A 12,589-nucleotide genomic window follows, 5' to 3' on the forward strand; every position below is an offset into this window, starting at 1 on the left:
CAAACAGTCCCCCTTTCTCCCATCACTCTGACCCTCATAAGCATCTTTTTTCTTATCCAGGCCATCAATTCTCAACCAGATTTCGTTTCTAATTATCTCTATCCCTGACAAGCTACCATTCCCATGACTATAGCAGTTAAAGTTCCTCGTAGTGTCAGGGAGAAACAACAGGTAACATAACAGTTATGATCAGATTTTTTTGTCTTTTTCTTATTCATGTTACATCTGTGCCTCTATGAATGTGCTAAAATATAGAAATGTATTAAAAGTTATTGCAATATAATATTACATGGCTTGCTGAAAGACTTGATTCTGATTGGTCAATCACAACATTTCAGCATGTTATTCTCTGACAGTAGTTGATTAAATAGTTGAAAAAGACTAGATCTCCGATTTAGAAATGTACTAACTTGTTAAAATAAAACCCAGAGTTTTCCTAATTCATTCATTCATTCAATCATTTTCTTTTCGGCTTAGTCCCTTTATTAATCTGGGGTCGCCACAGCGGAATGAACTGGATATGTTTTATGCAGTGGATGCCCTTCCAGCTGCAACCCATTACTGGGAAACATATAATCTCATTCATACACACACTACGGCCAATTTAGCTTTCCCCATTCACTTCTTACTGTGGGGGAAACTGAAGCACACTGAGGAAACCCACGCGAACGCGGGGAGAACATGCAAACTCCACACAGAAATGCCAACTGACCCAGCCGAGGCTCGGACCAGCGAACATTTTTACTTCAGGCATGTTTTTCAAACTTTTTTCTCCCACTTGCCGAACAAAGATAGGTACACACATTTGTGGGTGGTCTGGTAACTTTTACACAATTATAAGCTATATTATAAAAATATATATTACTTTTAGGTTAATGACTAAAGAAAATTTTACATTAATTCAAAGCATACACACACCAGCCACTTTATTAGGTATACCGTACTAGTTCTAGGTTTGACCATCTTTTGCCTTGGAAAATGCCTTAATCCCTTGTGACATAGATTCAATAAGATGCTGAAAATATTTTTGAGATTTTTGACCATATTGACATGATAGCATCACAAAGTTGCAGTAGATTTATCAGCTACTCTGATGAGTCTCGACTGATGCTGCAACGTTTGGATGGTACAGTAGAATAAGTATTTGGCGTCAACAACATAAAAGCATGGATTCATCTTGCCTTGTAGCAATGCTTCAGGCTGGTGGTGGTGGTGTAATAGTGTGGAGGATATTTTCTTGGCACACTTTGGCCTGTCACCAGAACTCAATCCAATAGAGCACCTTTGGGATGTGGTGGAATGGGAGATTTGCATCATAATGTGCAGCTGACAAATCTGCAGCAACTGTTTGATGCTATCATGTCAATGTGGACCAAAATCTCTGAATATTTTCAGTAGCTTGTTGAATCTAAACCATAAAGGATTAAGGCAGTTCTCAACACAGTACTAGTAAGGAGTACCTAATTAAGGGGCCGGTGAGTGTGGATTGCATAGATTATGTATTGTACTACGGAATATGTTTTTCCGTCTATTCATGCAGTCTATAGAACGAGAAAAGTTGGAAGTTGCTAAATCATGTAGAGAAGGGCTTAGTAAGCAGGAAATGGTGAAATGTTTGACAATGCGAATTTAATAGGTGGTAAACAATAGGTTAGACCAGTATTAATTAGGATATTAGAATAATATTTCACTTCACCAGAAATCATAAGAACAAAAATTAATGTTATCGATATTATCGCCTTGGATATACTGGTTTAGTTTGGCCAACCAAAACACATTTTGTTTCTCAGTCTCTTTCTCTCTTTTCTACTTAATTTCTTTTAATAAACATTTCGACAGTCAATAGTACTGTTTGTTTTTTTAATCCAACAATTTGACATTACAATAATTATTCGATTTCAGCGTCAATAATCACCAAAATATGCAAGTTTTATTTGGTTGCTGTAAGTGACATTATTTGCATTCTTCTCTCTAATGTGGCCAACTGATGACGTGTGGAAAAATTGGATTAATCGGAAATAGATATTTTTACCAAGCCAAATGTATAAAATTATTTCATAAATGGTATCATATTTGATTAGATGTAACTAAATTAGCGTTTAAAAATAGTGGACATTTAGAAATTTATATAGCCCACCTTTAGCCCCCTGGCAGATAATCAATACATATGATACAAACCGCAAACACTAATGTGTAGTGGTATGAGGTTCATATTGCAATTTAATAGCACCAATGGGGGTATAGGCAAGGATAAAAAGAGAAGTTGAGTGAGAGAGAGAGAGGGGAGAGTAATGTATAACAATATCTAGTCTCTGAAACAGGACTCCATGTCTCGCTCAGAACAGACTGTGACGTCAGCATATCATGCACAACTTCAGAGATTCCAAAGCTCTTACTGATTATAGCAGAGTCAGTTTTTAGGCCAGTCGCATGGTAGCCATCAGGCTGCTATTTTGTATTCATTCAATTACAGTTGAGTCATTCACAATGCAGTGTTATTACATATCAGTTGATGTTTAAATTGAGACAAACACCTTTTCATACAGTATATTTGATGTTTCAGAGTTAACTCACCCCTAGTGGGTGCAACTATTATCATATTATTATAAAATATTAGTAGGACAAAATATTGATAGCAAAAATGCTTCAATAGATTACATGCAAAAGTATGTTTTGTTCCTTTAGTGAAATTGAGCAAATGTGAATAATAAAGCTGGATATATCATCATCAATCACTATTAAGTTAACTAAATTAACCCTTTTTGGTGACATTCTGCCACCTTTGACTAATTGCCTCACACAAATGTTTCTGGAACTGAGCACTCCTGAAGCAAAGTTGGATTTGAGATGAATGAATATTCTAATGGATACATTACTTTGATTACAAAACTCTATGAAGTGTTCTCCCCTTCATATTCCTTCTAATCTCTCTTTTTTGTTATCATAAATAAATAAATAAATAAATAAATAAATAAATATATATATATATATATATATATATATATATATATATATATATATATATATATATATATATATATATATATATATATTTTTTTTTTTTTTTATTTTTTTTTTTATTATTATTATCCTAATTCCTATAAAAATAAATTATTTAGCTTATCCAGGGTCTGTGGAGGCCTGTGAGTTTTTACAGTTAGACACCAACCCACTTACACTGATAACATAGGAAACAAATCCCTTTTTGATTCCTCAAGGTGCAGTGTTGGTCAAGCTACTTGAAATGTTAGCTAAGCTTACCTACACTAAAAGCTACACTCATGGCAAATGTAGCAAGCTAAGCTAAAAACTACTTTGCAAAAGTAACTTAGCTACATCTAAGCTATTTATTATTATTATTTTTTTTGTTTTGCTATTTTCATTTTTAAATTGAAGCTTAACTTAATTTTAAGTCAATCATATCTTAGTGATCAATAAAACTGAATGAAACATATGGGGCATGACATGTTCAGTTTTTTTTCACTGCAAATAATGTTTTGTACTAATTAAATAATAGTATATAACAGCATTAACAAAAAATCAGATAAATTCAGGTGTTACACATTTAAAATACTATAGTAATTTATTGTAAAGGGAAATATTTAGGAATAAGCATTATAGTGTGTGTGTGTGTGTATATATAAATATATATATTGGGAAACACGTGTCACTACATCGTTCCTTTCCCAAATAATGCATCATACTATAATAGTTCAGTTGCCAGTTACGTTGTTGTTTGGGAACCGTACCCCTGAGCAAGAGGTGGCAGTAATGCACCAAAAAGTTTGCTGTCAACCATCGTAAAAAAGGAAGAAAAAGTCTTTCTCACCATCATATGGATTTAGTTTCATCAGCTAAACACCGGCCTCCAAGTTCCAAGAATGTCGGTGCCATCACTTGTTGATCTGCGATTAGTAAATGTAGCTTGTACGCACATTTTACTGCGCAACTTAACTAAAATAATAGCTTCGCTACTGAAAAGCTATTTAATTTAGAATGTAGCGACGCTACCGCTACTCTACTGAGAAATATAGTTAAGCTAGTAGATTGTAGTGATTACTTGTAGCAACGCTACTACCAATACTATTAAGGCGACAATGTCTGAAGCAGAATAATGACATAACATTTCACTCACAATTAACACAGAAAGACGAAAACTTGAAGTGGACTGATTGCAGTCATGCAATCAAATTTGTAGCATCATCTACTACAAAACTGTCAGCATCACTTTAAAGGGTTAGTTCACCCAAAAATGCTAATTATGTTATTATTTTCTGACCTTAATGTTGATCCAAACCACTGAGACCTTCATTCACATCACTAGTTAATATATTTGAGGTGAAATTTGAGAGCTCCCTCATTCTCCATAGACATCAGGGTTGCTAACACCTTTTTAGGTATATCAAACCAAACAACTTCCTCAAAACAGATCATATGGCTTCTATGGTGCAAGCAGAATATTATTAGTCTACGAGAACACTTTTGTGCACACAACAAAAATAAATGTATTCAACCGTTTCTTCTCCTCAGTGTCAGTATAGGGTGCGTATGCACATATGGCACTTAGTTGTACCTTTTAGTTATTATGTCAGATGTGGTTATGATTTTTTTTCAAACAGAAGAGGATATGCGTGGACATTTCATGATTAAGCACCTGTACTGACACTAAAGAAAAAAAATAGCTGTTGAATAAAGTATTTTATGTGTGCAAAGTATTCTTGTAGCTTTATAACATTCCAGTTGCAGCACTGAAAACAGACAGTATGGGCTTTTTAAAAGATCTTTCTGGACATTGAACGAGTCCTTACTGTGTATGGAGGAAGAGAGTGCTATCAGATTTCATTGAAAATAACTTAATTTGTATTCCGAAGATGAATGAATGTATTATGGGTTTAGAACAACAATATGTTGGATTCATTGGTTCATTGTGCTCTAAAAGAGACAGTAATTTCAAAATTCTCTGCTCAGATTAAATGCTTACAAAATCATATTTTAATAGTAATTGTTGCTAAATATTAGAAAGGTTTTAAGCTATTGCAACAGTTCAAGATCCATGCCTGTTATACACTCACCGGCCACTTTATTAGGTTACAACAGCTCATACAAATGCAAATTTCTAATCATCCAATTACAGGATCCATCCTGCCTTGTATCAATGGTTCAGGCTGCTGGTGGTGGTTTAATGTTGTGGGGGAAATTTTCTTGGCACTTTTTGGGCCCATTAGTACCAGTTGAGCATTGTGTCAACATCACAGCCTACCTAATTGCTGTTGCTGACCTTGTCCATCTCTTTATGACCATATTGTACCCATCTTCTGATGGCTACTTCCAGCAGGGTAATGTGCCATGTCATAAAGTGCAAATCATCTCAGACTGGTTTCTTGAACATGATAATGATTTCACGGTACTCAAATGGCCTCCACAGTCACCACACTCAATCCAATAGAGCACCTTTGGAATGTGGTGGATCGGGAGATTCACATTGTGGATGTACAGCCCATAAATCTGCAGCAACTGCATGGTGCTATCAATATAGACCAAAAACTTTGAGGAATATTTTGTGGAAGATATTACTGGATTACTATAGATCTGAATCAGTAATTTTCAAAATATTCATGCATTTTAGGGTTACATAAATTGCCCACAAAGGCTGTAGACATAACTAAGAAGATCAGGAGAGCAGCTGTTGGCTTTGACAGCCACCTCTGTTGCCAGTTGCTTTCAATGAAAAGTAGCTAAACGTGGCCAAATGTGATAATTGTGTTATTCATCCTAATTACTTTCTGCCTAGATTTAGTCTTTTTCATATTTGCTCGCATTTGAATTCCAGAAAAGGCTGTTATCAGTTGCATTTTTTTTTCTGTTTCTGCACTGACTAGGAAATCCCATTTTGATACTGGATACCCACATTTGTTTTTATAAAACCCTGCCAATGTGTTGTGTGGTAAAATGTGGAGTGGAATGAGTTAAACAGAGTCAGTCAGCATAACACCATATTCAGCCAGTGATATTGCACTCTAAATGAGTTAAGAGCTTTTCCCACAAATACGCTTTTTCAGCATTTATGTAAGCACTCTGATTTGATCGGTTATATCAAGGAAGCAGAAAAGACCATCTAAATGTACAGTATGTATGAATCATGTTTGTGTCAAAGGTTCAAGGTAAGTGGATGACAATTTATGCCAAGCAAAAAAGCATATTAGATCCAAGAATGCAATTATCACTTTTCACAAACTGAGGAATCTGTCACAGGAAATCAGTAATTAAATGGATTGTTCACCTAAAACTGATCATTTACTCACTCTTGATTTGTTACAAAGCCTGCATTGACTTCCATAGTGTTTGTTTTTCCGACTATGGATGCTAATGGTTACAGTTTTCCAGCTTTCTTTAAAATAGAAAGAAAATTATAGTTTTCAGAGGTTTGAAACCACACAAGGATGAGTAAATAGCTAGTTAATTTTCATTGTTGGGTGAACTATACCTTTAAGATGAGTATCTTCTCATAGGATAAGGACATGCAATCTTGTGTCGACAGTGTAGATTTTAATGAAAGGATTTTACATGGAAATAGAGGGAAAAGTCAGCATTTCGTCCAAAAACCAAAACAAACAGATACTTGCATTGTATTCTATGGTAAGAAACACCTAACCTAACACTATAATATTGATTTTTAACCTAATTGCTGTCAAACTACATTTCGATACATGTAAATTAAACCAGTTTTATTTTACACTGTATACCCTCTCTTAAAATTGTAAGTGTTATAGGTGCTTTAAAGTTGTAAGTCCACACAGTTTATTGATTTGTTGCTATTTTTATGAAGACAAAAAGGTGATAAACGTGTTATGTAAATCTAGTATAAAAACATTATTTTCATGTAATCAGGTAGGTATTGTTATTGGTACTTATATGAACCAAATTATAGGTATTATAATGAATGAATAAAAAATATTTTCACCTCTTCACCACTTTCACCACTTCTTTCTTTCATTTTCAACCCAGCCTCTTTCTGATTATGTACCCCTATATAATTTCAGGAGAGAGCAAAATACGTCCCTAGGAGCTAAGTATTTTTTACTTATTTATTTATTTTTTTGCAGTTTTTGTTTTTCGTAAATCCACCAAAATCGTGCTTTTTCAGATCTCAATTTTCTCTCGCGAGTGCCATTTGCACCTGCTGTAATCACGTAAATCCACCAAAGGCCACTGTTGACTAACTGACTGACTAACTGACCAACAGACCAATAACCCCTTCCCTAAAACCAACCAATATTTTAAAAAGCACCGATTGACCCACACACCCACTTCTCTTAACCCAACCGCAGGGTTTTTTAATAGCAATCCATAAAAACAAAAGCCCCCTGATTTTAACATATTTACCATTATTTACTTGTTTATTTTATTTTTTGGCTTCTGTTTTTGACTTGCAAGCTTTCAGGAACTGTTCTTCCCCTGATTCAAACCCACGGTCAACTCCACTCTGCTGCTCAAGTCCGCCGCCGTATGTGTTGAGCTGACAGACAAACGGTCAGCTGGTAAGCGAAAATTGGAACGGCATCATACCGCTCAGTAGCATTCATTTTAACGAGGATATGCAGCCATACATAGCTCTGGCTACTTGATTTGCAATCTCCAGAAACGTTTATAGGGCTACGTTTTCAGAATGATCATATGTTGTCCATTTTCCTTCAGCTCAGTCTCAATTTCGCCACAGCAGAATGAACCTCCAACTGGGGGGGAAACCAAGAGGAAACCCACGCAAACACGTGAAAAACATGCACTCCACTCAGAATTGTCAACTGGTCCAGCCTGGACTCAAACCACCAACCTTCTTGCTGTGAGGTGAAAGTGCTAATCACTGAGCCACCTTGCTGCCTTTACATCACAACATCAAACATGAATTTCTCCTAAAGCAGCTTTAGCTTTAGTGGTTGAAGCTGTTTTTCTTTAAGCGATGTATGTCTTCATGATAGTGAAGATGGGATGTAGACGGACATTTATAAGTTATGCAACTGAAGCAGCAAAAGAAATGCTAAGAGACCAATCGCCTACCACATATCATTGAAGTGGATAAAAGAAAACAGCACTGCAGACAACAAGCGCTGCTAGCATGTTTTAACACAATAAAATTATGTGCACTTGACTCCTATTGCGCAATGTTAGAACTTACTCTGAAAAACTGTATCGTCTAATTTAGTTATAGTTTCTATAACTGAAAATAGTAACCAATGAACAAAAAAAAAACCAAAATAAAAAAAACGGTCATTTTCATTTATATTTCTAGGAATTATGAAAGCATTGCAAATTAATGTCTTGCACTTCAATAATATTAAGGCTTCTGCTCAGTGGTCAAAGCATGAGCTCCTAATCAGTCTGAGGTGTGAGGTACTAGTGACAGAAGAGGAGATACTGCTGTTCACAAGCTCTGCATGCCGTGACAACACACATGTGCTCTAAGGTTGTTTATAGATTCCTTTCCTTATATGGCACTCGTTAAGTTTACTACAGATTGCGTTGGATAACCTGTAACATGTGTGCTTTGAATGTAATCAGTAAGTTACAAAAGTGTTTTGTATTGCATAATATGGCATATGTGCTTGTAGTAGTACTCTCTATTATGGGACAGAATGCTGAATTCCATTTTTTCTTCAAGCCGGCTGACAGATTTGATGAACTCTGATAATACACGAGTGAGGGTTGTTCATATTGTAATTAACTTCTCATTCTTTCAATTGTAGACACACCAACAGAATAAATTGTAATCAAACTACCGGCAAGACTGTGTCATTTGTCAAAATGATGATTCGCCCCTAAGTGATGCACCTTCTCATAACCTGACAGATGTGCCGTGAACATATAACAATATATCATACCTTCCAGAGTCCGCCGGGAACTATGCAGAGGATGCATATAAACTGTCTGAGTTCATGCTATGAAGGAGAGAGTGAAAATGACCTAGTTTAGCGGCCTCTAATTCACCTTCACAAGCAGTAAAGGGAAAAAGGAGGGGGCTTGGGTGGAAGAACCAGGCCCACCTGCTCAAAAAGAATTAATGTAATTCAGTGGCGAAATTCAGTGAGCTCAGCATACCGGGGTGCAGTGTGATTCAAGACTTGCACTGTGCAATACATCATTAAGACAAAGTAAGCTGGAAGCCGCATGTCCCACAAACATCTACTGCCGAGGTAAAGCAAATACTGTACCTTTTTTTCCCAACAGATTAGATCATCAGATATTAATAAGTTAGCGTATTCAAGAAAAAAAATAATGTGAGAATAATCTTTAAGTAAGAATGTATTTAAATGTTCGAGATTTGGGGTACAGTCCTTTGGAAAAGCTTGCATTCACTTTGCATTCACTAATCTGTATATTGTAAAGCATGCATTCCCACATCCACAAAATCAACACTGTTACAGTCTAGAGAACAACATGCGCAGCTGGATTGGTGATAAAATAAAGGGCAAAGTCGCTTTACTATTTTAGAATTGACTGCACTGGAAAGTAGATGTTTAAGAATGAGTAATAATAAACCAAAACTGTACAAATTGGTGCTTCGGATCACTGTGAGTATTGATTGATTTAGAGGATTGATGCCAAACTCTCTTGTTATGTACCATGTAGTGACACAGTGACTTGCACTCTTTTACATCATTTGTTTCATCAGCTTTAGAGGTTGCAGAGGGATCTTAATCCACCCAGACTGTAGTCTCTTGAAGGATCATTAAACAAATTGTCCATCACAAACAGCAACAAGTATATCCTGACTTGTTTGGAACTCTCGAATTGTGCAAGGCATGCAAAAACTGCAGCATTTTGGCAGCCGCCCCACTTGGAAAGCTTACGGTGGGCTAAGCAGTAAACATGGCTACAGAAGGGTTACAAGGATGGGATGGTGGTGGAAAAATTGTTAGAGACTTACCAACTAGAAGTGTGATGACCAGACCTGCATGGACTACATCGCCAGACTTCGCACACCTGTGCAGGAATGATTTTCTCCCCTGCAACTCCATGTCAGACCGTCTGCTCACTTGTGCCTGTCTGTCTGTTCCTGGTCCCCTGCTATGTGTCTTTGGCAGGATACTTAAGATCTGAGGGAGAGGTGTTGAGGGGTCACACGGGACCCGTCACAAAATCAAAACAGAAAGACTTTCAGCTGGGGAAGTCTTGCGGAGTACCTCCCTGTCCTCAGTCCTCCTTCGCAGTGTGTCCTGAGGAGGGAGGGAGAACTGAAGAGCAAGAAATACGGAGGCAGCACCTGATCTGCTGTTCTGCTCTTCAGATCAGTGGCTCTCAGTTGCCGGCAGTGTCTCGCTGATATTCTGTCTCACTCAGTGCGGTTGTAGGTGCAAGAAAACGCTGCATTCATTCAGCAACAGCCGCACCGCAGAGCTCTGCTTTCAGTCCGGGGAAGAGTCTGTTGGTCTTACCCCCGAATAGGTGGCGCATGCTGGGATGAGTGGACAGAGGAGGGGTGGAGGGGGGGCGGTTTGTGTCTGTTGCCGGCGCAGGAAAGAATGAGCCACTGCAGAGGCACGGGACGAGCGAGAGGGAGAGAGAGAGAAAGACGGAGAGAAATAAGGGAGGGGGGGAGTGTGTAAGAGGTGGGGATGGGTGTGTGTTGTGGTGGTGGGTGGTATCTTTTAGACTAATCACATCTGTGTAGATCATAAAACCTTTAGTGTGTCCCGTTATATACTATGCTTGTGACCACATCTATGGGACTCCATTCCATTTCTACATATGTGTATGGTATGGTGCTTCTGTTCAGTCACATCTACTCCCATTATTATACTGCCAGCTTTTTATGTTGAAGCTCACTAATAAGTGTTTGCTCAGAGGTTGCTTTCTCAGAAGCAAGGTCAGAAAAGAACCATGACTTTCAGTAAAAATTAGTCAATTCATGTTTGAGATTTTTTTACAGCTACATTTTATTTCACATGATTTAATAAAGTACATTTTGTATTACAAGGACTGTTTCCTTCAACTTCGGGAATATAGACAACTTTTTATTAGTAGTGCACTGTTATATAAAGAACTAAACTAAAGATTAAACTAGTAAGCAATTTGGGCCAACAATGGTGTCAGTAGGGGGTTCCAGGGGGAAAATATTGCCTCATCAAGAAAAAAAGACTTATTTTCTGACTATGCTCGGGAGAGTGTTTCTCCTATAATCCCATCAGACTCAAAATGAGATGATTGTCATTACACAGTAGTAGCATAGATCTATATTAAAATGAAGCGCATAAAAAAATATTTTGCTATTGAAAAAAGTTTGGGTTTGAAATTGTTTAGTTTGGTCGTAGACTTTGTTATCCTCACTGACAGCTAGCTCTCTGCAACTCTCACATGGTTGCCTACTGAAGCTAAGCCTCGTCAGTACCTGGATGGGAGATCACATGGGGAAAATAGGTTGCTGCTGAAAGTGGTGTTAGTGAGGCCAACAGGGGTGATTAACCTGCGGTCTGTGTGGGTCCTAATGCCCCAGTACATTGATAGATACTCTATACTGCTCAGAGTAGGGGTTTAACCCCGGCATCCTGGTCAATTTGCCCACTGGCTTCTGTCCATCATGACCTGCAAACCATCCCCATATCATAATTGGCTTCATCTGTCCTCCCTAGCAATCAGCTAGGGTCTAGCACAATATGGCTGCTGTCGCGTCATCCATGTGGACTCCCCCAATGTGTAAAGCACTCGAGTGTCTTAAAGTGTCTTGAAAAGCGCTATATGAAAGGTAAGTAATTCATTCATTCATTTTCTTTTAGGCTTGGTCTCGTTATTAATCCGGTGTTACAACATCGGAACGAACTGCCAACTTATCGAGATGTTTTACGCAGCGGATAGCCTTCCAGCTACAACCCATCACTGTGAAACATCCCACGGACAATTTTGGATTACCCAATTCACCTTTACCACATATCTTTGTAATTGTGGGGGAAACCGGAGTACCTGGAGAAAACCCACACGAACAAGGAGAGAACATGCAAATTCCACATAGAAATGCCAATTGACCCAGCTGAGGCTCGAACCAGCGACCTTCTTGCCACTGCACCACCTGGTAAGGAATTAATATTATAACAATTATTATCTTGGCATTATTTACCAGGATTTTAGACAAATCCTGATTTGATTTTCAAGAGGGAAAATAGTTCAAGAACTCTAAGAATTGAGAAGTTAGGTAACAAATTGGAGTAACATTCATTTTAAGACAGAATAATCATGCAATAAGTGAGCTGTTAAAGAGATTTATTAAGTGACCCCCTGCCACTGCCTCCCCTTATGTAAGTCTACTTGTCTGTTTCTCTTTGGAGCTTTGCCAGGTCTGGAGTAAAACCAACCACAACCCAACTTACAGCGCAGGACTGGATCAATTTGATTTAGGTTCCAGGAAGAGTAGCTAGATCGAATGCTGCCGAGCTTGGCTGAAATACTAAATATGCATGACAAATGAAGTAATGTACACTGGTGAGTCCAGTAGTTTTCCTGCTGGGCTCATTCAAGTTATCAAATGTATCATATGCATAATTTATGATGCCATTTTAATCTCTGTAGTAATGTATTCAAACGGTTTTGTTTTCCATAGTGG

The 12,589-nt window shown here is 37.6% G+C and overlaps 1 protein-coding gene across 1 annotated transcript in view; it reads right to left on the reverse strand.

Annotated features, from left to right (window-relative positions):
* scn4ba (sodium channel, voltage-gated, type IV, beta a) overlaps positions 1-10,519 on the reverse strand; it is a 34,112-nt gene extending 23,593 nt beyond the window's left edge. The window contains 1 exon segment of the mRNA NM_001077570.1: positions 9,923-10,519. Within this exon segment, the coding sequence (NP_001071038.1) occupies positions 9,923-10,013 (91 nt within the window). The 5' untranslated portion in view covers positions 10,014-10,519.
* Positions 10,520-12,589: the final 2,070 nt, after the last annotated feature.

Source organism: Danio rerio, chromosome 15 (assembly GCF_049306965.1).
Source record: "Danio rerio strain Tuebingen ecotype United States chromosome 15, GRCz12tu, whole genome shotgun sequence".
NCBI lineage: Eukaryota > Metazoa > Chordata > Actinopteri > Cypriniformes > Danionidae > Danio > Danio rerio.